This window comes from Mus caroli, chromosome 2, assembly GCF_900094665.2.
Source record: "Mus caroli chromosome 2, CAROLI_EIJ_v1.1, whole genome shotgun sequence".
In the NCBI taxonomy this organism is placed as follows: Eukaryota; Metazoa; Chordata; class Mammalia; order Rodentia; family Muridae; genus Mus; species Mus caroli.
The window spans coordinates 97,005,431-97,021,195 of NC_034571.1; the positions used below are offsets into that span (position 1 = coordinate 97,005,431).

General features: G+C 50.6%; 1 protein-coding gene across 1 annotated transcript in view; it reads left to right on the top strand.

Annotated features, from left to right (window-relative positions):
* Abtb2 (ankyrin repeat and BTB domain containing 2) overlaps positions 1-15,765 on the top strand; it is a 151,643-nt gene that overhangs the window by 128,692 nt on the left and 7,186 nt on the right. The window contains exons 4-12 of the mRNA XM_021179050.2: positions 5,383-5,535; positions 6,891-7,056; positions 9,654-9,743; positions 10,210-10,311; positions 12,128-12,224; positions 12,628-12,763; positions 13,818-14,044; positions 15,177-15,355; positions 15,649-15,754. Of these exons, the coding sequence (XP_021034709.1) occupies positions 5,383-5,535; positions 6,891-7,056; positions 9,654-9,743; positions 10,210-10,311; positions 12,128-12,224; positions 12,628-12,763; positions 13,818-14,044; positions 15,177-15,355; positions 15,649-15,754 (1,256 nt within the window). The remainder of the gene's footprint in view (positions 1-5,382; positions 5,536-6,890; positions 7,057-9,653; positions 9,744-10,209; positions 10,312-12,127; positions 12,225-12,627; positions 12,764-13,817; positions 14,045-15,176; positions 15,356-15,648; positions 15,755-15,765) is intronic.

Sequence of the window (15,765 nt, forward strand, 5' to 3'; positions counted from 1 at the left end):
AAACTGAGATCTGAGGCCAAAAAGAAAAAGCACAGTAGCAGCCCCCTGTCTCAGCCTGCAAGCTCCCTGGCTCCTCCTTTCTTAGGCTTCAAATGCTCTCAGGCTGAGTGAGGTATTACTTAAAGATGATGGAGAAATATCCATGGGAGTAAATCTTAAACTGATGTCCAGTCCCTACCCTCCAGCCTATGAGTTGCCATGCTCCTACACCCAGGCAAGCAAACCTTCCCACAGTGAAGCTGGTGCCCGCTCTCATAGCCTTGGTCAGTAGGCATCTCCTGTTCTTCTCCCCCGTTCTTCCTGTACGAGATTCAAAGAGGTACAGACCTCAGCACGCCAGGTTGGGGACAGAGGCATAAGACTTTCTTCTGCCCAGGGTTTGGACTACATAGCCCATAGGTACAGGCCAGTGCCCATCTATCAACCTGACTCTTGTTCCAAGGCCCCTTTCTACCTCAAGAAGGAACAGAGCTTGCTTTGAACTAGAAATTGGAGGCGTTTCCTGTTCCATGTTAAGACATTGCTTACAGAACTGTTGTCCTAATAAATCATACATGTGCAGGGGCAGGCCTTTCCAGGCTGCAGGAACCTTGCAAAAGCAAGACATTAAAAAGCTTTGTGTGTGTGTGTGTGTGTGTGTGAGAGAGAGAGAGAGAGAGAGAGAGAGAGAGAGAGAGAGAGAAAAGACAGACAGACAGACAGACAGAGAGACAGAGGCAGAGACTGATTAGGCACAAATAGCACCAGTGTGTTTTAGGAGCTTCTGGTCCCTTAAAATTGTACCCTACCACCACATGTTAGTGACCCACAACCCTCTATGACTATGTTTCTTGTAGTCACCTCCTGTGTAAGTTTCTTTATTGCCAAGGCAAGAGATTGTGCCTCCAGAAACTTTGTAGCTCACTCTCAACATAGTGGTTGCATTTGTTTTCTCTTTTTATGAGCTGGGCTTGAGTGGATAGTGGGCAGCCTGCCTGCAGGCTTACGTGTTTATGCTTGCTGGCAGGGAGAAGGCAGGGAGTCAGCTGACCTGTAAGAAGGCTGGAGCTGAGGCAGCCAGATTCCTATGGCCTATTTTTTTCTATTATGTGTTTTCCCTATCAACAGATACTAAAGCAGTAAGAATACTTAACGTTTATGGAGAACATTACCACGTCCCCAATGTTCTTCTGCTAAGCACTTTGTGTATATACTTACAGCTGTCTTGGGAGGTACTCCTATAATTTAGACCCATTTTATTCATATAGAAATTGTGACTAGAAGAAGTGAAGCTACTGGTACAGTCACAGGGTTTTGACCAGTGAGAAACACCTGATCCCAGCCAGCCAGCCAGTCAGTCTTCCTCCAGAACTGTCCCCTCTTTCTCAGGTCCGTAGGTACGGTTACTGCAGTGAAGATTCTACATGTAAGGAAGAGTTCTGACCGTGGAAGAAAATGTATGAGCACTAACCTGACCTCTCTCTTAATAGAAAGCTGGGTCCACAGAGGTCAGTGGCCTGCCTGAGGTTCCATAACTGGTTCAGTGGTACTGAAGCCACTAGAACTTTCTTCCAGGGAGGATGCTGCCCATGAGGATCCTGGGTCTTCAGGACCCTGATCGATGGGTGGATGTGAAAGCCCTATGCTATGTCAGGGTTCACAGAGACTGTGTGCTATCAGGACAGAGTTCCAGCCCCGGGCAGTGTCATCCTTACACACTATGCTTGCTGTCTTTTCTGATGCTATGATGACACACCCTGACCAAAGGAAAGGTTTATTTCATCTTGCAAGTTACAGTTTGTCATTGAGGGAAGCCAGGACAGAAACTCACACAAAACCCATGGAGGAGCATGGCTTACCGCCTCGTACTCAGCTGGCTTTCTTGGTAGGGTGTCCAGACTTATCTGCCTAGGGATGGTGTTGTCCACAGTGAGCTAGGACCCCCTCGTCAGTCTTTGATCGAGACAGTCTCTCACAGACATGGGCACAGGCAAGTCTGACCTGGACAGTTCCCCAGTTGAGAGTCTCTCTTCCCTACTGAGTCTAGACAGTGAACTAGTCCGGCACAGTGCTAGGTGTGGTAGCACATGCTTTTAAGCCATCCCTCAAGAGGCAGAGGGAGGCAGACTTCTGTGAGTTTAGGGCCAACCTGGTCTATATAGTGAGTTCTGACCCAGCCTGGATTTTAGGGCTTCATAGTGACACACACACACACAACTCCCACCGCCCTCTCACAAAGAAAGAAAAATAAAAAATAAAAAGACTTGTAACCAGCAGCACCAGTACCTGGTGCCTGGTGTGATGTTTTGAAGCAGAAGTCCTCAAATTATGGCCACCTCTGGAACCCTGAAGACACTTGCCAGGAGAGTACATGGTCAAATTTGTTTTAAAAGAATGTGATGTTTGATTTTCAATTTCATTTTTTGCACAATGTCCAAGGGAGTTTTCCAGAGGCTTTTCAACATGATATTGTCGCTGTGATAGCTTGTGGAAAGTATTTGTGTGTTTCCGCATTTTCTCTGTTTTACTTCTTGTTGGTATCGTAGAAGATCAGGGCAAGCCCTTTGAGGGTTTCAGTAACTTTTTGGAGTATAACAAGGGACTTGAGACCAAAAATATGTAAGAATGGCTACTCTAAGGTATCAGGTCCCACATTGTCTCAGCAGGCAGATGGCTGCGCAGAGGGGCTTTCCTCGGCCTGACTGGGGCTCCCGGCCCTGGGCCTGGCCCTGCAGCCAACTGCATTTCAGCACAAAGGGGCTCTCAGCCAACCTCAGCTTTGGGAAGCAGCAAAAACTTGGCAGGGAAAACCGAGACACTGAGGAAGCCATCAGTTACCCTCAGTCCTACTCCCCCAGGCCCTTCCAGTAGGAAGCTGCAGCATAGGGATTGTCCAGAGGATCACATAATGCAGGCCTGCCCTTCTCACTGTGCCCAGTGGGCAGGATGAACTAGTAGAAAGGAAATAGTATTCTGGAAACCCTAGCCCAGACCAGGATGTTACCAAGAAAGCCCGTGGCTTGCTTATCATTTTACCTGCCTAAGCGCCACAGGTGGAGAGTGAGGGTGAGTAAGCCATCCTTGGCCTGAAGAGCTTGGCTGTTGGCAAGGTCAGCTTTGTTTGGAGACAAGGTATTCACTAGACACCACCTGAGAGACAGAGGGATAATTCAGATTTCTAGAGTATTAATCAGTGTTCAATTCCAGAAACAGACATCACTTTAGGTATTTTAAAACAGGATAGGACTTAATAGAGAATTAAATACTGACTACATCACAGAAAGGACTTAGGAAGGCTTCCAGGAACAGCTCCCCAGACGATGTGGAGTTCATCTGTTAGGACCACGTTCATAGCATCAGGCACTGGGTTTGAGCATTTATGTCCATGGAGAAGTGAGTTAGGACTGAGACTAGGATCATGAATCTCTTTGGAGATAGATTGTTTCCACTATGCGGTCTCAGCCTCTAGCACACAAGGGAAAGAGAGTCTAGATACAAGCATGCTCTATGAAGAGAGAAGAACTCTATCCCTACTGCATTCTCTACCTAGTAAGCTGATGGGGCACCAAGGGGGAAGGAGGATGAGTAAGGATACCACCCAACAAGGACGTGTGCTTCCTGAACATCCACTTGGAGCTTAGAGCAGCGGTTCCCCTCCTGTGGGTCACAACCTTCTGGCAACCCTCTATCTCCAAAAATATTTATATTACAATTCATAACAGTAGCAAAATCACAGTTATGAAGTAGCAACAAAAATAACTTAATGGTTGGGAGTCACCTGTATTAAAGGGAGGCAGTGTTAAGAAGATTGAGAGTCACTGCTTTAGAGGAACTGGGAAATGCCCAGTTAGAGGTTTCATACCATAGCAGGGCTTGGCAATGCCTGCAGTCCCAGAATTCAGGAGGCTGAGGCAGGAGAAACACAAGTTAGGCCACCTGGGATACACATAGTGAGATACACACACACACACACACACATGGGTTAATGGCCACACTCTGCTCTTTGCTGTGCAAATAGAAAATCATGAACAACCAGTTTTCAGTGTAATGATTTAAACAAAACCTTCTCTGTGGGCTAAGGGCTAAGGACATCTGTGGAAGTCCCTCTATACTGCCCTCCAGCCTTGTAAGAGTCGGAAATTTTACAGGTATTTGAGGGGGTTTCAAATGGATAATAATCAGGGTGGATCTTGCAGAAAGTGATAATTCATGAATGGTTATTTTTTTTCTTTCTAGATCACACAAGTTTCCCCAAATAGTCCCACTTCCTATATGAATCAACACCATGCCCTTGAAAACGAGACACATCATCATTATTATTATTTTTTGAGACAAGACTCCTGTAGCCTAGGCTAGCCTCAAACCCGATTTATAGTCAAAGGTGGCCTTGAACTCCTGCCTTCATCTCTCAAGTACAGGGCTTACAGATGTATGCCAGCACCCTTGGCTTCAGGTGTCATAGATTGATGTTATTCTTTTCTCAGCAGAAACCTTGACTTGGTCCGTGTAAAAGCCTGCATATGTAAATGCTAAGTAACAGGTGCTAATTCATGGTTTTAGTCTGTCAACAAACATTTATCAAAAACTGTAGTGGTGAATTAGTTAACTGCTTTGACTCCGGTGGGTCGAGTGCATGCTGCACCTGCCCAGGAGCCCTCTGGATTCATGAATGGAAGAACACCTGCCAGCTGACTTTGATAAGCCTTGACTAGCTCTGTGGCTGGGCACTTCTAATCCTCCCTGCGGCTAGCATACACTTCCCTCCTATGTTCTTGACTTAACATCTTCTAGATCTATGTTTTATCTTTGCTGCCCTGTTACCTTCTGGGCAGTGTCCCCCGACCCCCAATAAGGTCTCTTTCCCTTTCCACCTACATTGCTGGATGGTTTTCTTCTGCAGCTCTTAAATCTGACCCCTCTCCCTCTAAGTCATGAGGATTCTCCTCTTTGGTCCCTTTCCTGCACAATCTAAAAGTCCTGCCTCAGTCTTTATGCCCAGCCGTTGGCTGTGTGGCAATTCTTTATTATCAATCAAAGCCAGCTGGGGGCAGGGCCCTCAGGTCCAGAAGCACAGCTTTTAGGAGCTGACATAAGACAAAGCATCAGAACCCATTCTCAACAGAAAACCTGTTGGGTCAGGCCCTGGGCTAAGAAATGAGAAAGCATCGTTCCTGGCCTTAGCCATTCGGGATGATGGGACACCTGTCATGCTGGAATAGAGTTCTAGGGGCTGTTATAGTAGGCCTGAGAGGTTGGGTGGAGAGAGGTAGCATTGGCACTGTCCTTTAATGGATAAAGCAGCGCGTCCTGCAAGGCTACTTTCTGAGACTGTGTGCTAAGGCGCCCCCTTCTGTGTGCAGGGAGCACTGCACCCAGACCTGACCTCTCTCTGCTGCCCCACAGGCCCTTCATGCTGCTGCCACCGCTGATGGAGTGGATGCGGGTGGCAATCACCTACGCAGAACACCGTCGCAGCCCCACTGTGGACAGTGGCGATATCCGGCAGGCAGCCCGGCTACTGTTGCCAGGCCTGGACTGCGAGCCCCGGCAACTCAAGTATGGAGCCCAAAAGAAGTGGGGAGGGGTACAACTTCTCTGTCCCATCACCTATAACACCTCTCTGCTATCTGCTTCTTCTAGTGGCTGGGTGGACATCAGAGCAAGGCTGTAGGGTACCTGAGTTACACTAAGTATCATTCAAAAGTGCCATAGCCAAGTGGGGAAAGAAGTTTGTTCTAGGCTTTGTCTGTAATTGCTATAGTGCTACCCAGCACATACACACCTTTGATGATCTGGGGCTGGAGTGCACATGGAGTGCGAGTTTGGGGTCCTGGCTGGGAAGGCTCTTTCATTCACTGTGGTTTTCTTGTATCAAACCCTGTGCTGAGCTCTTCTGCCTTGTGCCTGTATCTCAGCCATCATGGCAACTTTAAAGAGGGTTCTAGAGCCCTGTAACAAATGAAGAGGCTGCAGGTCAGAGAGGAACAGCAGCTTGTCTGCAGAGGTGCCTAAATTTAAGATCATCATATTCCTTCCCACAGTAACCCCTCCTGTAGACAGGACTGCTGCAGACGCTGTTCAGGGGTCAGGCTCCTGCTGGCCAGCCCCAGCCTGGCCTGGCCTGAGGGGTGCTTGAATTTCTGTTTTCTGACGGTGCCCAAACCATACTATAGACATGAATTTTACAAACTTTGACCTAATTCAAAGATTCAGGTAGGAGCTTTTAGAATGCTGTGGTGTGCCCTGCATAGGTACAGATTTTGTCTATCATGGTCCTTAGTAAGTTGAGTTGATTGTTCATCGGATTCTGAGTCTCTTCCTGCCTTGTCCTTGGTACTTTGGGGTCTTACTAGGCAACCTGAAGAAACAAAGGGAAAACCTAGACATTGGTGGCAATGCCTACTTCACCAGCTGATGGTCAGCCTGCTTATGCAAGCACTATGCAGTGGCCAAATGCTAAGGCCCAGGCCCGGGCACCAGCCCTGGTTGGCTTTCTCCTCCTCAAGGGAGTCCGAGAATTTGTTCCAACAGTTGACAGGTCTCAAGCGCTCAGTCCACTGCATTAGCCCATGTGTAGGAGGCCGAGCTTTGTCCTCTCTATGACAGAGGTTCTCCACCTAACCCCTTTGCTATTTCCAAAAAATTTACATTATGACTCATAACAGTAAGCCAAATTACACTTAGAAAGTAGCAGTGAAAGTAATTTTATGGTTGGGGTCGGTCACCACAACATGAGAGTCTGTATTAAAGGGCCGCAGCATCAGGAAGGTTGAAAATCACTGCCCCAGGGCAAGGCCAGAGCAAGGCCAGTCATAGCTGACCCCTTCACAATTCAGTCCTCTCACCCAGCCAGACCCACTGTGTTGTGTGTCACAGTCACACTCATATACCTCTTGGTCTCTCCTGTGCAGACCCGAGTGCTGCTTCAGTTCCTTCCGGAGGCTGGATGCTCGAGCTGCTACTGAACGCTTCAACCAGGACCTGGGCTTCCGCATGCTCAACTGTGGAAGAACAGACCTCATCAGCCAGGCCATCGAGGCCCTGGGCCCGGATGGGGTGAACACAATGGATGACCAGGTACCTTCTGCGGACTCTTCTAGGCCAGGCATAGAGAACTATGCTAGGGTGGAAGAAACAGTCACACTCCCTGCATCCTGAGCCTTACTGGGGCTTGCTCAGTCAGCTCTGGGCCTCAAGATCCTGACAGGTGGCCAGTCTGGGTCCCCACAAACCTCCTGGACAACTATGGTCGTGTGGGCTCTGTTTCCCTGGTTGGAAGGCCAGCAGCTGTCCTAGATGAGGCCAGGCTAAGGAAGAATCCAGTGAAGGCTTGGACTGTAGACTCGGCAGCAAGCCGTGGGACATAATCACTGGCATGTGAGCGGGACTGTGTGCCAGCCACTCACAAGCTCCAGAGAAACCAGGACTCGGGGTGACACTGGTAAAGCGAGAGTACGAAGCGAGCACCTAAGCCTATCTACCACCTAAGGTCAAGTGCAACTGGAGTCAACAGCACACGGCAGCTGTAGCAGGATGATCACGAGTTCAAGGCCAGCTTAGGCTACGTAGTGAATTCAGGGCCAGTCTGGACTACAAAGTGAGCTCCTGTCACAATAAAACTGAATGCTAACCATCTAGTTCATCAGTAGAGTATTTGCCTAACATGTGCAAGGCCCCTGGTTCAGTCTCCAGCACCAAAAGAAAGAGGAGGAGGAGGAGGAGGAGGAGGGTAAACACAGAAAACAAAGAGCACATTGATGAGAAGTACCAAGGAGCAAATGAGGGGGAAGAGGGCAGGAAATACTGGGGGCTCTGATTTACAGCAGAAACTATGAAGGTACCTGCAGAGTCAGGAGACTGCAGCTCACACCCACTGTGGAGTGTTCAGGTGACTCTGTTTGGGGATCACTTACTGTGTCCCAAATGATACTGTGTGGTTTGGAAGCCTATCCAAAAGCCTGGGAACAGCCAGGCTGCCATGGAGGGTCACGGCCTGTGTCTTATGCCATGAAAGTGCAGCCCAGAGACTGGAGCAGCAGATGAAGCGTGAGGCCGGGAGTGCTTTGTGGGGCTGAAACTGAGCCTGAGGGAGGGTGGGGTTGAGTGCAGCAGAACAGGAAAGAGGGTGAGGCAGCTGCCAGCGAGTGTGGCCAGGCCAGGCTAGGCCAAGGAGCCACAGAGCAAGGAGTGCCTCCACAGTGGAGAACCTCAGGCTGGTGTTGGTCGCATGCAGGCACAGATGCAAGGCCTCTGCGGGAGCCTTCTTCCCGGTGTTCGCTTCCTCAGGGCCTGCAGTGTTGAAGCCCAGGCACTTACGGTTCACACTGTTGAAGGCTTTAGTCTACCACATCACAGCTGAGGTATCTTGACAAGATACCCTGCCACCAGAGGGACCTTGCTTTCCTTTCCTCAGTGCCTGCGTGTAGAGCAGTTGGTGGGCTCTTCCATCAATGGCAGTACATGTTCACTGTGGTTCTTGTTGATATGATTATTACTGCTGTTGTGTTACTGTCAAAACGATGATGATTAGCCCTGAAATCTGGGCTTCAGCCCTCCATATGTGCCTAAGGGACAGCATAAAAACGTGGCTTCCTTTCTCCTGCTCAGAGCCTGGTGTGTGCTCTGAGTGTATACAGGTGTGTGGAGAAAAACTCATTACATACCTGGTGTGTGTGTGTGTGTGTGTGTGTGTGTGTGTGTGTGTGTGGAGTGTGGAACAAAGCCAAGTTTCCATCATGCTGCCACTGGCTTCTCTGTAGCTGCTCAGCATTGCTGCTCTATGAACGCTGGTATTTAGAAACAGATGCATAGGTAAACAGGCTGCTCGCCCCATGATTAGTCTCAAGCCATTTCCTTATCTCCAGGAACTAGACAAGGATTTATGAGCTGAGAAGATCTTCTCTCCACACAGATAACCTAATAAATAATATCACAGAGCACCAGACAAATGCTTGCCAGGATCCAGCTGTGGCGTGCACTTTACGCCATTGCCTTTACCGTCAGACTCCCAGTCAGGGAGACAACCCTGCTAGCTGCCTCTGTAGATACAGTGAGGGAGTAGACACCTCTTACAGTCTGCTCTGTACTGCTCATTAGCACAAGATATGGTCAGACACATCTCCTCAGAGACACTGCTGAGCACAAGCTTCAACAACTCAGACCGGGGTTCCAGCCTAGGACCTTGGACAGTTAACTCCCCTTCTCTGTCCCACGTGCATACAATGAGGATAACAATAGAAGCCACACACACATAGTAATAGTACAGTGATTAAATGAAACACTGCGTATAAGTCACTTCCTACAGTGAATCCAGGCACTGTGTGCAGTGTAATGTGTTACTGTTAATTACCTCTCACTTGGGGTTGTAAGCTTATCATGTATGTACTGAGCACTGTGTACACTAATACCCTTCTACTACCAACTGAGACACACATTGTTTCTATCTCTAAGATGAAGAAACAGGCCGAGAAGAGACATTGGGTCTGGGATCTGGCTGCCACGTAGGCCATATATTTCTCACCCCTATGCTGATGAGCCTGATTAGCCTTCCAGTTCCTTGACCCTGGGAGTTTAAGACACAGGACAGCTCCTGAGGAGCAGATGGGCAGAGACCTGTGGGATGTGGGATGCTCTGTTCCATGCCTGACGATTTAGCATCTACCTTTGATTCACAGGGTATGACGCCGCTTATGTATGCCTGTGCTGCTGGGGACGAAGCCATGGTCCAGATGCTGATTGATGCTGGAGCTAACTTAGACATCCAGGTAAAAGGAAACTCCTGTCCTAGGCCCTAAACCCAGGGAGAGGCTACTCCACGATCTCCAGCCAGGCTCTGTCTAAAACAAGCCAAGAGAAAGAAAGATGGTGGTCCGAGCAAAGACCACTTTCCTCTGAATTTTGACTGAAGAGGGAGATGTGAAGAGAGTGGCTATAACTCTGTTTTCATAGCTCTTGTCCTCTATTGATAGGCCAATCCCTAGTTGTCCCTGTCTCTGCCTCCTTCAGATGCATAAAGTGCTCCCCTTCTGTCTTCTCTTGCTCAGGACGACATCACTTGTTGGCTTTGAACCTTGCCCACACAAATGCTCTCAGAAGACATTAGCCAGCAAATGTAGATAAACTTCTGTTAACTTCGCCACCCTTGCAATGTGTCCCTTTAGCTAAAGTACCTGTGTCATCTGCTCTGGAAAGTCACCTTCCAGGAAATAGTGAGGATTTGTTGTATTGTAGGTTCCAAGCCACTCTCCCAGGCATCCCTCTGTCCACCCCGACAGCAGGCATTGGACCTCCCTGACATTCGCGGTGCTGCATGGACACATCTCTGTGGTGCAGGTGAGCTTCCGAGGGTGCACCATGTGCCTCAGCTTCCAAAGTGGGCTTTCAAAGTGTGTCCAGCCCCAGCCAGACACTGCTCCAGGCCAGGGTCCACCTGACTCACCTCAGGAGTGAAGTTAGTGTAGAGTTGGAAGAGGAGAGCCAGGCCTAACCAGGACTCTCTCCCGGTGAGTCCTGGACGACTGGACTTCGGTCTGCTCCATTTCACACTTGCAACCCTCATCTAGCCAGGTGCTCTTCCCTCAGACCTGGCTCTGCGTCACAGTGTCCCTCCACTCCTGTCCCTCCCTGTCTCACAATTCCTGAGGAAGGACAGATGGCACAGCTCACATGTAAAGCTAAGCCTCGTTGTTGCCCACCTTGGGTTGGGCTGCTATGGCTGGCATCACAGTGAGGAGATGATGGCTCTAGAAGCAGAAGCTGTGGGCAGAAGAGGCACCAGTGACATGGCACTCAGTTCAGGAGTCCTGTAGGACTCCACCGACCTGCACCCTGGAGTGGGCCTCACTTCCTCCCCCTCTTCTAGGACGCAAGGCCTCTGTGAGTAGTAAAATCGGTCCTGCCTGTGGTAGTCAGCACAGCCTGGCGTGCAGTCAACCCTCTGTAGGTGGTTGTTGCCCAGTTGGCCACTGCACATAGTCTGCTTTGTAGTCACTGCCTTCCCAGGCCTGAGCAGAGTTACTGCCTCCGTCCAGGCTGGGCCTGTGGGCTGTGCCCTGCGCTGGCCTGGTGCCCAGTTTCATCCAACAGGCAAGTCTCCACCCCCACTGCCTCGTCCCAGCAGGGAGCACATCTGGTTTCTGACTGACAAGTCGCCAGCAGATACGGACCTTCTCTGTGCCCCACACCCTGCAGGGAAGCTTGGAACTCACCTGGGATTTTTTTGTATCTGGTTGCCAGGGAGGGGTGGTCAGAGATTTGAGGTGTGTCTTCAGAAGCCTGGGAGTGTGCAAAGCAAGCCCCCTCAACAGCAGAATGCAGGCAACACCCTTGCCTCCTCTGACTCCTGGCAAAGCTGTCCTTGATGGAATGGGGCCACTTGCACTCCTGGCTAGCCTACAACAATCTGCTTCTCCCCACCCCTTGCCACCCCGGGTAGCAGCTGAGCCTCTCCAATGAGGAGTTCCTCCATGTGTTGGGCATCATATCGTTTAATCTCAGTGATGCTTCAAGGCAGGCCTCTTCCCCCACCTTGTAGCTAGGGAAGCCTAAAGTTCAAGCCACTCCAGTCAGTGGCCAGCACTGTAGCCCATACTTCTACACCTGCTACTGCTCAGGGCCTTGTTTCCCTCTAGAGCAGTGGTTCTCAACCTTCCTAATGCTGTGACCCTTTAACACAGTTCCTCACGTTGTGGTGACCCCCAGCTATTTTCATTGCTCCTTCATAACTGTAATTTTGTTATGGATCACAGTGAAAAATGTCTGTTGTGCAGGACATCTGGTAGACCCAAAGGTAGAGAACTGCTGCTCTAGGTGACAGTTGATTGTAGGTGACACTTCCTGTTCTGCTCATCTGTGTGAGTTCTCCAGAAGGTCTCTGAAGCTGATTGGTGGGAAAGTATTGAGAAGAGAAAAATAGTTCCAAAGTGGCCACAGTTTAGAGCATAGTGCATGGTGGGATGAAGGGGAAGGATACAGAAGTGCAGATCCCGAGGGTAACTAGGTGTCCTCAGACGCTAGTGCCTCAGCTGCCAGTGGGAGCTTTTTCATGGTCACATGTTTAGAGAGACTTGTAAGTCTTGCCCCCTAGAGTACTCCACCCCTCTCCAGGCACCCTGTTATGCTGAGTATGTCTTCTTCCTGTGCCTGACAGCTGCTACTTGATGCCGGTGCCCATGTGGAGGGCTCAGCTGTGAACAGTGGGGAGGACAGCTACGCAGAGACACCCCTGCAGCTGGCCTCTGCAGCTGGTAGGTACACTGCTTCCGTCTCTCATGTTCTCACATCATGATCACATTTTAGCCTTGTCACCCAGGCTGGTCACTGAGCTACGTGCTAACTTTAGAAACCCTTAAGGTTCCTTCTAGGCTACTAGGAGCGGGTTCCTTCCCTCTTCCCCCAGCGCTTTTGCTGAGCAAAGTGTCCAGAGAGGGCCTTGTAGGGCAATGAGCCTTCCCCTCCTGAGGACCTAGTCAGGGTAGGACACAGCCACCTTCTTTGACCTCCCATTTATACCCACGTTATCATTGCCTGATTGTGATTGTAGGTCTCCCCCACTTATTCCAAGAATCAGATCTTGGAGACCCCATCTGCCCCACCTTGGTTCCCCTCCTCAGCTCTCATGAACCCTGGTACTTCCACCTTGTCTTTCAGGGAACTATGAGCTGGTCAGCTTGCTGCTGAGCCGGGGTGCTGACCCCCTCCTCAGCATGCTGGAAGCCAATGGCATGGCATCTTCCCTCCATGAGGAGATGAACTGCTTCAGCCACTCCGCTGCCCATGGCCACAGGTACAAACCCTAAGGTGCCGGCCCTGGGTGACCAGGCACACTGAGATGCACTCTCATGAGCCTGGGCTTCCGAGGCAGGAGAAGAGCCAGGCGTGGTGATGGTTCCTGAAGCCAGAGCTAGGGTGCAAGTTCTCCAGGATGATGTAGGTTCTTGGTCAGCATGGAGGCCCAAGACTTTGGAGACCTGGAGACACTGGATGAGCTCTGGCTTCCGACACGCTGGCACTGACTGGGACCTAAACCTCAAGCCCACCCCTTTATAGCAAAACTGTTATTCGTGTAGCTGCCAAGACTCCAGTCCTCTGTGAAGTTGGTGGTAATTTTCCAGTGCCTGTGGTGCTCCCAGAGTATCCCCAGGGCTTCACTCAGCACACGGGCCAGCTATGAAGAGGTTGCTAGTAGCTCCAGGAGCAGATGGCAGGCCTGTCTGGCCCTGTGACTGGCAACAGCAGGCTGAAACCAGAGTCGTTAGGCAGTGCTAGAGGTGGAACGTGGAGGGGAACAAGAGAAGGGGTTACTAGAGAGCAGGAAAGGAGACAGAAAGGAAAGACTGGTAGGGCAAGACACCAGCGTGCAGTTCAGGGCTGTCTCCTCAACACTACTAGACTTGTGCTCCTGCTGTGACCCCCCTGACAGTGCCACCCCATGCCTTTTTCCAGACCCCCAAAACCCTTCCCATCAATGCATAGGAGGAAAGCAGGATGGGCTGGTGGGCTTATCCACTGTGGAGTAGGTTGCTGGTACCTTTGCATCAGACTGGCACCAGCCCCAAGAGAGGGTGATCCTGGCACCGTGTGTTAAGGTGGCAAAGCAGCTATGGCTCAGAGAGGTAGAAGAGCCTGAGATCACACAGCCAAGTGCAGAGCTATGACTCCTCAGTCATACTAACACAGAAGAAAGGTAGGGTCCTTGGCTCCTCCACACGTCTGCAATGGGGGATGCTGAGAGCCCTCTGCTGCCCTGAGGCATGGCATGGGCTCTAGAATATAGCTCACTTGGGCACTGTCCACCCATCTTGGGGATCCAGGGCTCATTTTGCTATCTCGGCTTACAGAAATGTCCTAAGGAAGCTCCTGACTCAGCCACAGCAGGCTAAAGCAGATGTGCTGTCCCTAGAAGAGATCCTGGCTGAGGGTGTGGAGGAAAGCGACACATCGAGCCAGGGCAGCAGCGAGGGGCCTGTGAGGCTAAGTCGAACCCGAACGAAGGCCCTGCAGGAAGCCATGTACTACAGCGCTGAGCACGGTTACCTGGACATCACCATGGAGCTGAGGGCACTGGGTGAGGCTGCTCAGGTGTAAACAGTTGCACAGAAACATATGCACGGACATGTGGGAACAGTCACTGCACAGAAACACACAGTGCATGGGCACATGGGAACAGTCATTGCTCTCAGGGTCCCAGCCTTCTGCTTGCAGGCCAACTCTCCCTTCTGATGGCACACCAGGAGTCTGTATAGGACCCTGAAGATTACAAAGATGTCAGTGTGCCTGGTTGCTCAGCTGGCTTTCTACTCCTGGGGTCTGTGAATCTGTGGATTTCTGCATCATCCAGGGAAACTAGTCAGCCTGGCAGACTTGAACCAGATCCTACGTTAGCTGTATAGTGTTACATGATCTGAGCCTCACTTCCCACCTTTTGGTGGGTTTGGTTCTGATTATCTTCGTTCGACTAGGAGCAGGATGCTGTCCGCTAGAGCACAAGGCATGGTGGTGTAATTGTGGGGCCAAATGCACAAACCCAATAATGGCAGCAGTTCTCAACCTTCCTAATGCTGTGACCTTTAATTCAGTCCCTCATGCTGTGCGACTCCCAACATAACATTATTCTTGTTAGTGCCTCACAACTAATTTTTACTGCTATTATGAATCATGATGTGAATACCTGTGTTTTCTGATGGTCTTAGGTGACTTTTGTGAAAGGGTCATTTGTCCTCAAAGGGGGTCACAACCCACAGATTGAGAGCCACTGCCCTAAGGCCTGGTCATCAAAGCCCAGGCAGCCCCATTGGGATATAACTGGATTTTGACATAAATTTCACATCCTAGCCTAGTCCCCAGACTCAGGCCAAGGGACTTCAGTAAACCCCTACATGTCCTGCTGTGCACAGATACACCAGGGAGCTGGATGCTTCAGCTCTTCCATAATGGAGCCACTTCAGGCTTCTGTTCTTGAGTGCCCTGCGTCCTTTCTAGGTGCATCTGGTCATCCCTCCCCAATGGGTTTTCTCGCAAATAGTTGTAGGGCCAATGAGCACTAGGCCCTTAGCTTGGCTGAAGGCCTTCCTCCATGTCATCTGATGAACAGGCAAAGCATCCTGTGCCCTGTCAGCTGAGCAGCACTCGGCACTCAGTGGGGCATCAAGGCTGTGCTTTCCTGGGAGGGAGTGACAGCTGCCCTTCTCTCTGGCCAGGTGTTCCCTGGAAGCTGCACATCTGGATAGAGTCGCTGCGGACCTCCTTCTCACAGTCACGGTACTCAGTGGTGCAGAGCCTCCTGAAGGATTTCAGCTCCATCAAGGAGGAGGAGTACAATGAGGAGCTGGTGACAGAAGGCTTGCAGCTCATGTTTGAAATCCTCAAAACCAGCAAAGTGAGTGGGGCCCCGCAGCCCTGACCTGGGTTCCACATCCTAGGGTGGCCGTGTAAATTTACATGCACAGCCATCCCACACACACGAACATACATCACCCCAACACCCAGAGTTGGACTGCATGGCTGCCAGAGGGCAGAGGCCAAGGCAGTCCAGGCTAGAGCCCAGCCAAAACAGCCATTTGGGAAATCACAGATGAAGTGACAGTCTGTTCTGGCCAACAAGCCTGATGTAGCTGCAGCTACAGCCAGCCACGCACATGAGCTGAAGGTCCTTCCTGCCTCTCCCTACAGAACGACTCCGTCCTCCAGCAGCTGGCCACCATCTTCACACACTGCTATGGCACCAGCCCCATCCCCAGCATCCCGGAGATCCGGAAGACCCTGCCAGCCAGGCTAGGTGTGTATCCA